Genomic DNA, 14,944 nt, shown 5'->3' with positions numbered 1-14,944 from the left:
TTCTTTACTCATTACGATTTTCGATTACGAAAAGTGAAAGCCACGAGCGCTATTCACCCCCCCCCCCCCTCTCTAGCATGTCTCGATCCAATAGATACCAGGCACGCGGAGCCTGCTTCAGGCCATAAAGCGCCTTATACAAATAACACACATGATCCGGAAACTCAGCACTGCACATACCAGAAGGTTGTACCATATAAACCTCCTATTCAAAACGACCATTAAGAAACGCATTGTTGACATCAAGTTGGCGAAGAGACTACCCCCAATTCACAGTCAGACTAAGAACAATGCGCATTGTTATTGGATTAATAACAAGACTGAATATATCATAAAAGTCAACACCAAGACGCTAATAAAAACCCTTGGCAACAAGACGAGCCTTATACCGATCAATTGAGCCATCAGAATTATGCTTAATGTGAAATACCCACCTGTTACCCATAAGATTTTGGTCAGGCGAAGGCGGGACAAGAGTCCAAGTTTGATTACGTCGAAGAGTATTATATTCTTCATGCATGGACTGTACCCAATTTGGATCTTTGAGTGCTTACGTGACAAAGGAGGGTTCACAGGATTGTGGAAGACTAGTATGAAGAAGATACTTTGAATTGAGTTTGTAGATGGTATTTTTGGAACGAGTTTGCATGGGATGTTAGTTTTGATAAACGAGAGGGATAGAGAGGCGGTGGGCTAGACGGTCAGTCGGCACCAACACCCAATAATAAGAGGCAGTGCTGGCAGCGACTATGACAGCAGTGAAGAAGTCAGTTGCGGGTCAGGTTTTTCTTTAGCACCCTTATTTTTTTAGTGCAGTAAATATAACAAGGTGCAATTGTTGAAACAAAATGTATAGCGTGACAGTGTACAAGACAAATGAATCGAATTATAGTTTAAAGATCTCTGTTTTATTTTCCTTAGTTTTTTCAATCAAATTAGAGGTGTCATAGATTAATTCACGAAAAGATGCTCCATATCTTATTTCTCCAATTATACTCCAAATTGAAATTTTTTAATGAAAAATAATTTTAAAAACAGTTTGCAGCAAGATTTAATTACTCAAACTATATTTTTCGACACTTGAAAAGTTTAAACTGATAAACTTAAGATGTAGTCAAATATAACATAGGTTTGTAATTCTATAATGCAGCTGATTTGTTTAAGCTTGAAAGGATCTACTTGAGATGCAATTAAATATGACATAAATTTGTAATTTATATAATGCAGCTGATTTATATATTAATTTATGCTATGAAAATTACAGAGAGCATAGAATGTGCCAAATGAGTTAAGCAAAAACAATGTAGTAGAATTACATCTTATAGATTATTTGGTTGTCTAGATCAACAAAGATAAAAATATAGAAACAATACAAAGTACTTGAAACACTGAAGAGGACATACAAGAACAAAAAAAAACAGAGAAAATATATCAAGTTACATTGCTAATAATTTTCAACTATCAGCAGCCCTGAACAAAGTGAGTAACGAAAGGAACAAATTCACAGTATCAAGATACAGTGAAACGGAAGCCCAGACATATTGATCATAAGTGAATCGTTTGATCAAATTGTCAGTGTCGTATATGATGTAGCCAGAAAACACCAATGCTCCCAGTCCACCGTATATCATCTTAGACAGTTTTCCAAGTGGAAATAGAATCTGGATATAAAGATGCGATGCGCCATGAGCTATTGAAGCATTATTCATTAAGCTAAATAGAAAAGCTAAAAAATAAGGTTTGGGATGGATGACCTGAATGAGAGCAAAACCCAGTAAAACCATGCCGGCAGCAAAAAGAAACGGGCCAAGAAAGTTGAAATCATGGCCCCTCTTAGCAGCCCAGAATGTGTACAGAGTGAGACTAACCACCACTACTGCTGTGAGAATAGCAGCTTCCAAAATCACTTTTCCTGTTTGAAAGAGTATATGGCTCAGTCTCAAATCAATTATTCTTCGATGAGGAATGGAAAAAAAAAATACTAATGAAGTTTTGTATTCCTCTAAACAAAGATATGGTGGATTCTAGAAAGCTGGACAAGGCTAAAAAAAATATAATGAATTAATCAGCAAAGTTTCAAGCTGTAGGGTCTACTAACACATGCTAATGTTCCTCTGTGTTTCCTTCTAACAACTATCCACAGAGCAATATATGCATACTAAAAGTGCAAGAAAGAGTCAAATTTAAGCTGAAACTAGGCGTCAATGCATATATATTCAAGAGAGGGTTCCAACTCATAATCCAGAATGGCAGATATGTTGTGGTATATTAAAATACAAGTTTGGAATAGCACAGGACCTTCAGATATGCCCAGAATTTGGTCATGAAAAGGAAGACTTAGGGAGAAAGAGATTAACTCCAATCAAAATAAATGGTCGCTTTCCAACTATCCACCAAGTTACGTGAATATCTCTTTTTCAAAACTTTGCTTATAAACGAAGTCACTCGGTGTGCAAGCAGCTCCAAGTGGGCAGTTTTAACAATCTCCTCAAACAAATTTAACAACTCTGAAATTTCAACTCCAACTGCAAGTGATAAAGATACAGCTACAGAGGAAGAGCCAAAGAAAATTATGATTTTTTTTAAAAAAGAAAGAAACATTCTTACTGTCAAATTCAGTCATTTTAATAATAATGCAAAATAAAATATATAAGAAAGATCATCATTTCCATGGAAGGCGATTGACAATGAAACTACCCATGATCATGAAGTAGCTTCAATCTTTATTTTGTCATCTTTTACCCTCAAAGAAGTAGTTCCAGTATAAAGAACTGTCAATGATACAATGATCGGAATGTTATGTAATTCATATATCCCCAAAAGATGAAAGCACCAAATGTGCCCAAATCATGCATTTTGATTTATCAGAGAGTCAAATATTAATCTCTTGAAAATTGCAATAGTAAGAGAAAAAGAAGATACCGCTTGTGAATGCACAACTCATCCCAACGGCAAAGCTCATCGACACAGTAAACAATCCAAGAAGAAGAAGATTGACAGGGTGCCGCTCTCGAAACGCATACAGAGGGCATAAAACTGCAGTATACAACAACCCAAAATGCAAAACTCAATTAAAAAAAAAAAGCAAACAAACAACGAAAAGGATCTTTAACCAAAAAAAGAATGGAAGGAAACTAAGGAAGAGGATAAGTCCGTACTGATAAACGGAAGGATCAAGAGGAAGATGTAGAGCACCCGACCGGCAATAGAGGAGACGAATAAGTGGGGGATGGGTTTAACCAAGACGACCACGGCGGCGATGGCGACCGTCAGCGCCAACTGGAGGGTGAGGATGGAGTAAATCTTCCTGATGAACGCCCATCGGAGCACCGGGCTCTCAGCCATGTTGGGGTAGAGCGCGCTCGGCCCGCCGGCCTCCAAATCCACGCCTTTCGCATACTTGGACGACATCGAGGTCGAATTCGCTTGGGATAAAGCGGAAAACGAAGAAAAGCCTCGAGATTTGACGCTACGATTTCCGAACTCCGATGGAAAGGGAGATATCGAAGAAAGAAGCAGATAATTACTCCAACGGCCGGGCCTGAATTGAAAGAAGAAGAAGAAGTGAGCGTATGTTTGAAGGTGGTGTGGGAAGGGTAAATAAAGGGTCCTAATTTTTGTCTTATTTGTGAAGGAGTTGAGGGTAGGGAACTAAAAATAGCTCCCTTTCTTCTTTTGGACAACGCGGCTTTCCATTGAAAACTATAAAAGGTAAAACAACTCATCTAAAACCATACGGGCATTTCAAAAAACCGACTGAGATTAAAAGTTCGGCCAAGTGTTTACCTATTTGACGTCGAATGGTTCGACGGCCAAGAACTTCCCGAGTAATAATCCGACGGTTTCAAGTCCAAGCGATAGTCTGGGTTGCGACGTAGGAGGGAAGGAAACGCAAGAAACTTTTCTGTTCGGCGGAGTCATTGTTTGTCCGACCGCGTCGTCGTTGACGTTAGTCACGAGACTAGATGAGTGGATGCTCACGCGGATGACACTCGAATTGCATGGGAATTAATTAATAATAATTAATGAAAAAAATAAATAAATGAGTTTTTATTTCTTAAACATATTTTTTAAGTTAGAAAAATGTCAAAAAAATCAAGGAAAGTAAATTACCGATAACTTATAGTTAATTGACAAGTGATTAAAAATTAGAAGAGATTTTTTTTTTAAGATATGCATCTTAGGAGTGCAAATGAATATCTTAAGGGTGTAAATGAATCAGCTCGAGCTCGAGAAAATTAAAAAGGTTTGACTTGAGCTCGAGTAAGTTTGTGAATTTCAACTTGAGCTCGGATTGAAACTGTAAATTTAAATGAAAAAACAAAATAAGTAAGTTAGGATTTGAATTTTCAATCTCTAGCAAATCTAATAAACCACTCTAGTAACAATGACATCTCCTCAATTTATCATTTAATTTTAAAATAATAATTATTTTAAATATTAAAATATTAAATTAATCTAGCTTAAAGAGATTTTTAAGCTTCAATGAGTCGTCGAGCCCGTATTAAATAGGTTCAAAGTCAACTCAAATATTAAATGAGCGGCTCAAACTCAGTCAACTCTGAACTTAGAGTCGAGCTTTGATCGAGTCGCTCGCAAGCTCGTGTGACTGGACTCATTTAACCAGTAATGCATCCATTGCACTGTTACTAATTGTTTCGTGAAAAGAGCAGGAAAATAGCCAAGAACATTAGCAACACAGAGAGAGTCGAGTGAAAGGACTTTGAGCACAAGTCCGTCTGTTGGTGTACAAAGCAGGGATCGATCTTCGCTGTTGCTTCGATAATTGATTCGCACTCTTATAGTCTTCTTCCTCGTTAATTGCCGCTACATGCCCAAGATTCATGGGAAGCAGGTGTCCCACGTCGAACTCCACTGCACAAACCTCGAATTCGTGATCTTTCCCGAATGTTCTCCACCTCTTCCTGGTGTCTCCGCCGTCCACGTCGCCGCGTCCTCAGCGTGTACAGACAACTGCCGTGCACGTTACGCCCAGCCCATGGCCCCGCCTCTCCACTCGACGTGGCGTCTCTTCCTCCACCTCTTCACCTTCACCTCCCCTTCTCTTCTCTTCCTATAAATACCCGCATTTCCCTTCCACAGCATCGCAATTGATTGTCAGCAAGTCCTCCATTGATCACTGCTTTCTAGCTCAGAGATTGCCATGGCCGCATCATCAGCAATGCTGCAGTCATGCTTCGCAGGCTCCAGAATTTACTCTGCAGCTCTGCCTTCTAACGCTCTGTTGTCGCCCAAGCGCGTGGGGCGTGTGACGCCGGTGAGGTGTCAAGCTGAGGAACAACGTTCTCAGGAACCGCCGGTCACCGTCCCCACTCCGAAGCCCAAGGTAAACACAATGGACCCATAACATAAGGTATACTCTCTCAGTAAATTAAGATTAATTAATGAACGAACCTGCTTCCGTGGACGTACGACGCAGGAAAGCACAAGGTTCTTTGACATCCTCGCGTTCAGTGGGCCGGGGCCAGAGAGGATCAACGGCCGCCTGGCTATGATCGGCTTCGCGTCGGCGATCGCGGTGGAGTTGGCGAGGGGGGACGACCTGGCGGCGCAGCTCATGAACGGAGGGTTGCCGTGGTTCGCCGGCACCGCCGCCTTGCTGTCGGCGGCCTCCTTGGTGCCGCTGCTCAAGGGTGTGAGCGCGCAGTCCAAGTCCGGAGGGGTGATGACGGCGGACGCAGAGCTGTGGAACGGGCGCTTCGCCATGCTTGGAATAGTGGCGCTGGCCTTCACGGAGTACCTCAAGGGAGGGCCTCTCGTGTGACATCAAAATCGAATAGGAGCATGATCATGCAACCATGAAAATTTACACAAAATTTTCTTGGGAAAATATAGTTAAAATCACTGGATACTTTGTAAACATTCAGTATCATTACAAGTCGAAGACTATATAACATACAAGCTCTTTAGTCAAACTGCTTAGATAACAGTTTGACTATATAACATACAAGCTCTTTAGTCAAACTGCTTGGATAATAAGTCTATTGCTATTAATTATTTAACTCGCAGAGTTGGAAGAAAAGATAACACTTAGTAAGAACAGTCTATGCGGATGGGTTGGCATGTAATTGCAAGGGAGGTGTATCAGAATACTTCCAGTTGTACGGCTCAGACAGACTGTATGATCTATAACCAGCAACCTCTTCTTCACTCACTACATCTGATAATTCTTTCAAATCCTCCGGAGTCAGCTTCACCTTCAACGACCCGATGTTCGCGTCCAAGTTCTTTATCTTAGTCGTCCCTGAAAATTGAAGGCACAATTTTGATATAAGTAACTAAGCAGCATCCATGAGAAACTGAATTTATTTTCATTTGCTAGATTCATGAGAGTGCCCTACTGGCTTTGAATGGAATATAGAAGGTAAATGACTGTCTTATAGCAAAGATTTCAATTTTGCACAAGATGAAAGGATAAAGCTGTTTAAGAACTTGAACTATTCCATTAAAGCTTGATGATACCCAATGAACGATGATGAATGACACTTTAGAAATCACAATTTTCTAATTATGAAGGTTAGATTTCCAATTGGAAATGAGTTAAAGAAGTTTTAACAGCAAAAGGTGTTAACCTTTACCCTACACGCTTCTTTCACCTATTAAGTTCACAACATCTTCATCCATCCATTGAACCTCAGTAAATTAAATTTCCCATTGTTAGTGTCCATTCTATTAACAAACCAATACCCTAAACTAAGTAAAACACTAGGGATTCCAATAACAATAGTAAGACGATGCATACATTATCATGATTTTCCAAAAAAAAAAAATACCTGGGATAGGAACCACATCGTCTCCTTGATGGAGAACCCAAGCCAGAGCTAGTTGAACAGGAGTGCAGTGGTGTTTTCTTGCCAGATTCTCTACTCGTGTGTACAAAATTTTGTTCTTTTCTAGATTCTCACGCGCAAATCTTGGGATATTGTTCTTGCAAATACATAGATAGAGCCAAACTCATGATTAGTAACCAGCAGCCATGGAAAATCACAAAATGCATTCAAGATAGATTCAAGATGGAAAAGTGTCTATATACCAAAGGTGAATCAGAAGGCAAATTTTCAGTGACTCCTCTGCCAGCAAAAAACCCACGACCAAGAGGGCTGTAAGGAACTATTCCAATACCAAGTTCCCTGCGTGTACATTGGAGAACATATTAGCAAATGGAGTATTAGCTCTTTCCGGATAAAAGTTAGCAATATGAAAAAATAGTGGAAGTGTCTCTCCTATTGCAAGGTGTTTTCATTAAGGAAATACATAACATTGACACACTATGATAAGTTGTCAACATGAAATGCTGTTGAAATGACTCTGATAATGTACAAATCACAAATTGGAATGTTACCCTTATTACTGATTGATATCCCTTATCATCTACTTCAAATGAGTACGAATTCCTATCAAACTTAGTGTGTAACTTACTGCTTCATGTTATTCCACAGCTATGATATATATTTTTAGGACTCACGGCACCTCTCTATTCATTTCAATCTTTCAAATGAATTGCCTAGCGACCCATTCTGTTTTCAATGAAAATGAGAATATATATATATACGCACTTGCTATGAACAAAATGGACACCAAATCAGACCTGCAAAGTGGGACTATCTCTGGCTCGATTTCGCGAGTCCAGAGTGACCATTCCATTTGCAGTGCGGTGATAGGATGCACAGCATGAGCACGCCTGATGGTGCTTGGACTAGCCTCTGAGAGACCGATGTACTTCACTTTGCCTTCTTCCACCAACTTCTTAAGCTCTCCCATCTGCCAATTAAACTCAAAATTTATCAATCCTCACCAATAAAACAGTTTAGAAAACTTCACAAGTAATCCTTACAGTCTCCTCTATAGGCACAGTCTTATCAACTCGGTGCTGGTAGTAAAGATCAATATAGTCCACCCCAAGCCTCCCGATACTTTCCTCGCAGCACGCCCGCACATATTCAGGCTTGCCATTGACCACAAAACCTCTCCGATCATGGGATACAATCCCAAACTTTGTGGCTACTTGAATCTTTTCTCGCGGCAATTGCTTCAAAGCCTAAAACCCAATTAAACCGTCAATTTTCTCTTCTACAATCGGTAAGCAGTGGAGCGATTTGACAAAAAAAAAAAAAAAGTGAAACCTTCCCGAGCAAGATCTCGTTGGTACGAGGACCGTAGGCATTGGAGGTGTCGAAGAAGGTGATTCCATGGTCGAAAGCATGCTTAATGACGGCGATGCCAGATTCATCGCTCACAGGGGAGTTATAAATCCCAGTGAGACCCATGCAACCAAACCCTAATTTGGAGACCTAAAAGAGCGATCTTTGAGGCGGGTGATGGAAAATCGGAGAACACGGAAAAGAAATGAAGCATGATTAAGAAAGGGTAGGCGTACCTCGAAGCCCTGGGCGCCCAGCTTCACTCTCGGAACCTGGATTTCGGCATGATCGGCCATTGCTGATTTGCTTCAGGGTTGAACAGGGGAGAGATGGAGAGTTTATAGAGGAAGGCTGGAATCAATTGAGACGCTGAAAGCTATGGCACTGGAAATAATTTGCTCAAATGAGGTAAGCAAGGACCTCATGCAAATTTGACCAAGACGAACACTAGATCAATAGAGTGGAAAATTTGCCCATAATTAACGACTTTGTGTCAAACTGTCGAAATCATGCCTTTTTTTTCTTCCTTTTTTTTCTAGATCAAATAAAAAAAAGACTAGTCACTATAAAATTGAACCAGAATTGATTAAGAGGGTATTTAGTTAAACTTATTAAAAATAGTTTATAAGTTTGTATAATTTATAAATTATTTTAGGAACTTATAAGTTGTTAGATTTTATTTTAAAAATAAGTTGTTAAAGTGTTTAAGTGAACTTATTATAATCAACTTAAAGGTATTGATGTGCTTGGTATTATAAGATCTTTTTATTAATAAAATTATCAAAAATGATATAATACTATTAATAGAGGATTTTGAGATTTTTATTAATAAAGAGTTTTGGGTGAATTTTTGCACCGGAGGAAAGAAAATTGAAAAGAGGCATTGGTTGAGAAGATGACACAGCGTTGGAAGAAAAAAGTCGACGGAGATAAAAAGATATTAGGCTTATAAAAATTTATAGAGGATAAGATGAGGATTTATGAAATTATATAAGGATATTTTAGAGAAAAAATTATTAAAATAAGATTTTTTTTAAAAAAGTAGGGTTTTTCATATTTTTTTAAAAACAACTTATAAATTTCAAAACAGTTTATTTTGACAGCTTATAAGCGGTTCGAAAAAATTTTTATCAAACAAACTTGAAGAGTTTATAAGTTCCAAAACAGCTTATAAGTTGTTTTAGAAAGCTTATAAGCTCAGCAAAACACCCTCTAAATAATAAATTTTTTTAAAAAATTAAAATATTCATCTAAGTTTATAGATAACTTTATTTATATTTGGGCAGGGTCAAAATGTCAGATGAAAAACTAGATAAGCTATCTATAATAGACTTCCAGCCCTACTACACTCCAAAGCTTTAAAATTCGTACTTGGAGGGAACAAGTCATGCAATCCAACTCTCGCAGCCGAACTGAAACCCTCTCGAAGAACACAATCCATTGGACTCTCTCATTTGTCTGTAATTCTTAACTTGTTGGCAGTAAAGATTATTCAATGTTGGTCTTAATTTCTTCTCCATCACATCGCAGGCCAGGGCTTTTTGTTGCACACCAAGCATTGGCATGCATGCACGTACGGCTTGTGCATGCATTGCACCCCTACCACCTGCAACCTAATGCTATGGCCTATGATATCTACTGCTCATCGATGGCCACTGGACTGTCGACCTCAACCCTAACCCTAGCATGCGTGCTCTCTGTTTACCCCCTCGACTATCCTCTCTGTCTCTGGATACTTCTCGAGTCTCGACCATTAAAAACTTTAATCTATAGTTAACATGCCCACTACTTATTATTGATTTTTATCTATTTTAAGTGTTACAAAAGATACTGATTCTTCAGTTTATGTTTTTTTTTATAGAAAAAAATATACAATTCTAATTAACCAATGGATAAAAGAACACCGAGACAGGTGTTGTTTCATGGATCTTCCTTCTATATATGCCTGCCTTTCTCCTCTAACTCTTCTCCACTCCTTTCCTTGAACACCTCTCTCTGTCTCTGTGTGTCTATGATCAGTATGGTGCACCACAAGAAGCTGAAGCTGCCAGCATGATCTGATCTGATCTTCTTATTCATGATCCAAATTGTAAAGATTATGGATACATGGAGAAAATTTAAGTAGCAGATCATGTTGCAGTTTCATCTGCTGATGGGAGCACCAGATTAAGCATGACAAGATCTTGATTTCTTCTGCTAATCATTAGATTTTATGTGATCTTGCCAGATATGGAAACCACATAGATGGTCGGTAAATATTTATTTATTGTAGAAACTCACTTAAGCTTTATTTATCATATATTATATATGTATATGGTGGCTTCATCATATTTTATCAGGGAAGATGTGTGCTTTTTATATTTTGTACTAATTACTGGTTTAATTTTGTGCCAGTGATATAGAACGGCATCAAAGGATTTAAAAAATGGAAATCATTTAATCATTTTTTTTATGATCAGTTCCCTTTAATTCCACGAATATTTAGAAGTGATTAAGCTTGTTAACATCTATTATAAGTTGTTCTATTGTTAATTAACACCTACCTTGTCTTTGTTCTGTTTTCTTTTTGTTTAAGAATAGTACAATAATGATTGGGATTCTTGTTGTTAATGATATTTTAATTATAGACAAAGTGTGATTAGTATTGTGATATGGTTTCAAACAAAAGGGAGTTATAATTGACTTTCTGTAATTATTTTTCTGAAAATTTTCTACAAAACATATTTTCGTGTTATATATGCCTTCAACAATGCAATTTTTAGGGAAAATAAAATCCATTTTTTTTCAAGGAAGATATGTGATGGGGCTGTTAATTAATTAATCATGTTTAATTAATTAACAATACAAGGCCCTGCATGCGAGTTATACTCGACCAAACATGTGGGTTATGCTAGACCCAACATAGGAGTTGTGTCTGGCCCAACACATCGGTTGTGCTCGATCGAGTTGGTGAAGGTCCGACTAGCCCTTAAAGGGTTGGTCACTACGTTAGGCTGGTTCCACAAAGAAGCAATTTAGTTTACAACACATTCTTCTAACCAAAGTAACCAAAATCCCAAAGTGTTTGTAGTAGTCTTTACAAGATCAAACGCAAAGTTGTAGACTTCCAATGGCAAATCATGACATCTTGTTAGCAACAACACAAGATATACAGCCTCAGCAAGACATGGCTTAATGATGAAAGGTGGAAGTAATCATGGCGGCATCTAATGTTTTAGGCAAAGTAGAAGAGGAGGAGGCCACTTTATTGAACTACTCCATGTTAATCTTCCACCCACAGGAACAGCAATAATTAGCTCAGTATTAAGAATTAAAAAGTCTCTAAGACACTCTAAGCCAATTACTTGTATATGTATATTTGTCATCAAGTAAGCTTGAAGAACACAGTTGGAAGTTTTGTTTATGAAGCTATCATGTCTTGCCTTGGGATCAGCTTCAATGCTGATCAAAGCTGGAAATGCTAGCAATTCAGACTAGAAAAGAAAGAAGCTAACAGGATAGAATAATACATGGACAGTCTACCTTTTGCCAAAAGAAAGGAGCAAGAAAAGTGTTTTGCTTTATAAAAGCCTTGAATAAGTCACCAGCAAATTGATGAGCCATGAGGAATTTTTGGCCACCGGCAAACGGGTGATCATTGTATATATAAAGTTCTTTCTAATTCTTATGCAGTCATAGAGTTAGCAATTCTGACCACCATTCTTGTTAAATTTCAGAGCATGAATTGTTAGACAGAATGAGTAATGAGATGGGGAACCAAAATGTCACTGGCATTCAAGGTTTGGCTTTTCTTCCTGCACTTTTGTGGGTTTCTTGGAGTCATTTTAAAGATTTTGATTGTATTATCAGGTGAAGAGATTGAAGCTGATACCACCTCAAATGTTGAAGATGGCTTCAATGGAAATGGGAAAGAGGAAATAGGATCCAATTTTCATGATCTACCCCCATCTGATGACAAGCAGCAGATACTAAAAGGTACCATTTGAGTGTTCTATAGCAAAATAGATTTTTGTTTATTATTTATTCAACTCTGTTAATTTGCTGCAAAAAGTATCAGCACTTAAAGTAGGCTTTTGTATCTGAGTACATGGTAACTTATTTAGGATTTCATTTGGTTAATAGGAGAAGAAAAGAAGAAAGGAGAATACTCAACTCCATTGATAGATCTTATCTTCTCAGACGGAGAAGAGATTCTGACTAGTAACACTGATGCTTTAAAATCTAATGAAAATGCTGATGAACTAGATAATTCTTCAATCCACATGAGTGATTGTGCAATGCAAGAGGAAAAAGCTTTGTTGATAGAGTGTCTTGAAATTGTTCCTCTGGTTGATGCTGAGAAAGAGTGTCTGCATAGAGAAGATGATCAAAATGGAACGGAAGAGCTGTCCAAAATAGAGCCTACTGAAAATGGTGCATCCATAGCAGTGACACTTGATGATCTTGAAGTAGGCACATGCAGCATTCAGGTAACTCAAATAAAACAAGAAATAGAGAACATGTCCGAGACTGAGGTAGAAAATCAACTTGAGTTTGATTTTAGTTCAGTAGTCGTCTCTGACAATGTTATGTCAGTAAGCGAACTGATAGCTACTCCAGTCTCAAATGGAATGAAAGAAGAGGAAATGAGCTATGAAAGTGAATCACAAAATAAGGATTGCCAACCAGTCCAGGACATCAAAATAGAAGGGCAAAGTTTATTTGAATTACCATCGTCTTTGTTCAGTTCTGATGCGGTAATGAGCGAAGAGATAGCGATAACAAGAGAAGCTACTTCAGATCAACACTCAGCCAGTGAAGCCGATCATAATTCAGTTGGCATGGCAAGTAGGGATATGATGAACTTTGAAGAGAAGGAAGTCGGGCGGCGGCTAAATTTAGTAGAAAAAGAAGTGCAATCTGTGCCGCCACCATCTGAACTACATGAGCTGAGACTTAATGTTGCTCAGGAAGATCAAGGGTTGCAGAAATGTTCAGAAGAGCAGGGAAACCCTGCAGAGGATTCTGAAACAACGATCGAAAGGCATCTGATTTCCACTTGTCTTGCTAGTGAGTGTCCAGACATCTACTTGGAGCTCCCAAACTTTTCAATGCCACAGTCTTCAGTTCACGCGGAACCATCCGATACTGAATTCATTGTTATTCAGCCGGATAACAGATTGCCTGAGTTGTTGAAGGATCTTGAATGGGAAAATGCTGCAGAAAAACTTCTGGATCAAAGTGTTTCAAATTCCAAAATTTCTGATAGTGAATGCCTTGACATTGATTTCAAGGTCCTAGAAGTTATTGAGAAAACTACCGATTTTGAACAAAGTCAATCAGTTGTACCAGTGAGCAGTATGGAAGTTCAACCAGTTGTGCAAGTCGAAAATGGTGAGAAGGTTTTAGATTCTGTGGTAGTGTCAAACACTGAAGCACAAGAGCAGTGCCTTCATGTAACTACACGTAATGATGGCATAAATCCTGAAACATTTGGGAGCAACGAAGAGTTCACTTTTGAACAAACTCAAAATCAGATGATCTTAATGACGAGCAAGATCGAAACAAGAGAAGAAGTTGTATCAATGCAGAAGATGGAAAATGAAGATGGTCCCAAGAATTATGAGCTTGAAACATACACTGAAGAACAAAGATGCAGTGTTCATACATCTGAATCAGATACAGGTAACGTCCATGAAGCATTCATTCTTCAACGGTATCGAGAAATAACAAGTGAAGGAACTTTACTGCTGAAGCAGGAAGATCTAGAAGAAGGTTCAGAAATCCCTGCTATAGAAAATACAAATAGTCAAAATGGTTCATCAAGCAGTAACGCAGCACAGGTGGTTTGTGTCAAACAATCTGAAGGAAATCCTTCAGAGCAAGAAGTCGTCAATGTGATGATACATTCAAACAAAGATGAGTCGGAAACATGCAATGACCACATTGCAGTGGAAAGAAGTGATTCAAGGAAACTGGAAACGCCACTTCTCAGCTTCATGAAGGAAGAAGCTCAAGTTATGGACACATTTGAGAAGAACGAAGACATAGACATCAATTTGAACAACAATGAGGGTGATGCCGGGAAGCCGCCGTGCGACGAGAACCCCACAACACCACCAAGAGGAAAAGGGAAGCACAAGCATAGGTCTTCCCTCTTCGGCAACTGGATCTGCTGCACAACAGCTACGGATTAACTATTTCGGCTCATGATGCCACGGGCAGAAGCTTTGATTCGTAAGAAATTTGAAGATGTTTGTTGTCTGAGCAAAGATTTCTGTGACTGCTTCAGACAGAGTTTTTATTTTGTTTCATATTTTTTTTGTTTCGTTTTTGATGGGATTGTGAGAGGTTTGGATTTAAGGTTTGAATGTATCACAAACAAATGAATTTTATCTATCTAAAATGCGGGCTATGATTCACGCATCAATTACGGTACAAATTCACTGAGATAATTGTTCTTTTACGTTCCAAAACTTCGTCTTCTTCTCCGATAATTATAAAATAAATCATGCATTCCATCATACGTGAAAATCAATAATACAAAGTAAATGGAATTTCGGACAAGCAATAATCCTGGTCTCGGTTGGCAACTGAACCGGTCACTATAGGATGGCAAAAGGTGATTCAATTCGTCTCAGATCAACACGTAAAAAATAAATTATAAGAGGTTACTAATCTTGAGCATTTGAATAATGCATATGGGAGGATAAACAATTAGCTACTAGCTGAGATTTAACCTCCAGACCTCATAGTGGCAATATCATCATGCGCTAACTAACTATGAGGAAACCGATAGGAAG

At 38.5% G+C, this 14,944-nt stretch overlaps 4 protein-coding genes across 5 annotated transcripts; 2 read left to right on the top strand and 2 right to left on the bottom strand.

Moving 5' to 3' along the window:
- Nucleotides 1-1,288: 1,288 nt before the first annotated feature.
- LOC122046247 (protein LIFEGUARD 2-like) lies at nt 1,289-3,589 on the bottom strand. The gene is made up of 4 exons (XM_042606860.1): nt 3,159-3,589; nt 2,923-3,036; nt 1,755-1,912; nt 1,289-1,661 (listed from the first exon to the last, which is right to left on the bottom strand). The coding sequence occupies exons 1-4, from the start codon at nt 3,409-3,411 to the stop codon at nt 1,455-1,457; spliced, it is 732 nt and encodes a 243-aa protein (XP_042462794.1). The 5' UTR covers nt 3,412-3,589; the 3' UTR covers nt 1,289-1,454.
- A 1,519-nt stretch (nt 3,590-5,108) lies between these two features.
- LOC122046250 (early light-induced protein 1, chloroplastic-like) lies at nt 5,109-5,985 on the top strand. Its single transcript, XM_042606863.1, has 2 exons — nt 5,109-5,347; nt 5,441-5,985. Exons 1-2 carry the CDS (start codon nt 5,165-5,167, stop codon nt 5,783-5,785), a joined length of 528 nt encoding a protein of 175 aa, XP_042462797.1. The 5' UTR covers nt 5,109-5,164; the 3' UTR covers nt 5,786-5,985.
- On the bottom strand, nt 5,838-8,560 carry LOC122046238 (perakine reductase-like). Its single transcript, XM_042606851.1, has 7 exons — nt 8,399-8,560; nt 8,145-8,312; nt 7,856-8,059; nt 7,610-7,782; nt 7,055-7,151; nt 6,795-6,948; nt 5,838-6,265 (listed from the first exon to the last, which is right to left on the bottom strand). Exons 1-7 carry the CDS (start codon nt 8,456-8,458, stop codon nt 6,066-6,068), a joined length of 1,056 nt encoding a protein of 351 aa, XP_042462785.1. The 5' UTR covers nt 8,459-8,560; the 3' UTR covers nt 5,838-6,065.
- Nucleotides 8,561-10,879: 2,319 nt separating this feature from the next.
- LOC122046226 lies at nt 10,880-14,571 on the top strand. Of its 2 annotated transcripts, none has more exons than XM_042606838.1 (4): nt 10,880-11,792; nt 11,879-11,941; nt 12,012-12,137; nt 12,285-14,571. In XM_042606838.1, the coding sequence occupies exons 2-4, from the start codon at nt 11,899-11,901 to the stop codon at nt 14,336-14,338; spliced, it is 2,223 nt and encodes a 740-aa protein (XP_042462772.1). In that variant the 5' UTR covers nt 10,880-11,792; nt 11,879-11,898; the 3' UTR covers nt 14,339-14,571. The 2 variants fall into 2 exon arrangements, with proteins under 2 accessions (XP_042462772.1, XP_042462764.1); XM_042606830.1 differs by having other exon boundaries at nt 10,880-11,801.
- Nucleotides 14,572-14,944: the final 373 nt, after the last annotated feature.

The sequence above is a fragment of the Zingiber officinale genome, chromosome 1B, assembly GCF_018446385.1.
Source record: "Zingiber officinale cultivar Zhangliang chromosome 1B, Zo_v1.1, whole genome shotgun sequence".
NCBI classification, from domain to species: Eukaryota; Viridiplantae; Streptophyta; class Magnoliopsida; order Zingiberales; family Zingiberaceae; genus Zingiber; species Zingiber officinale.
Note: the sequence above shows the minus strand (reverse complement) of the source record. Positions and strands in the feature narration are given on the sequence as shown.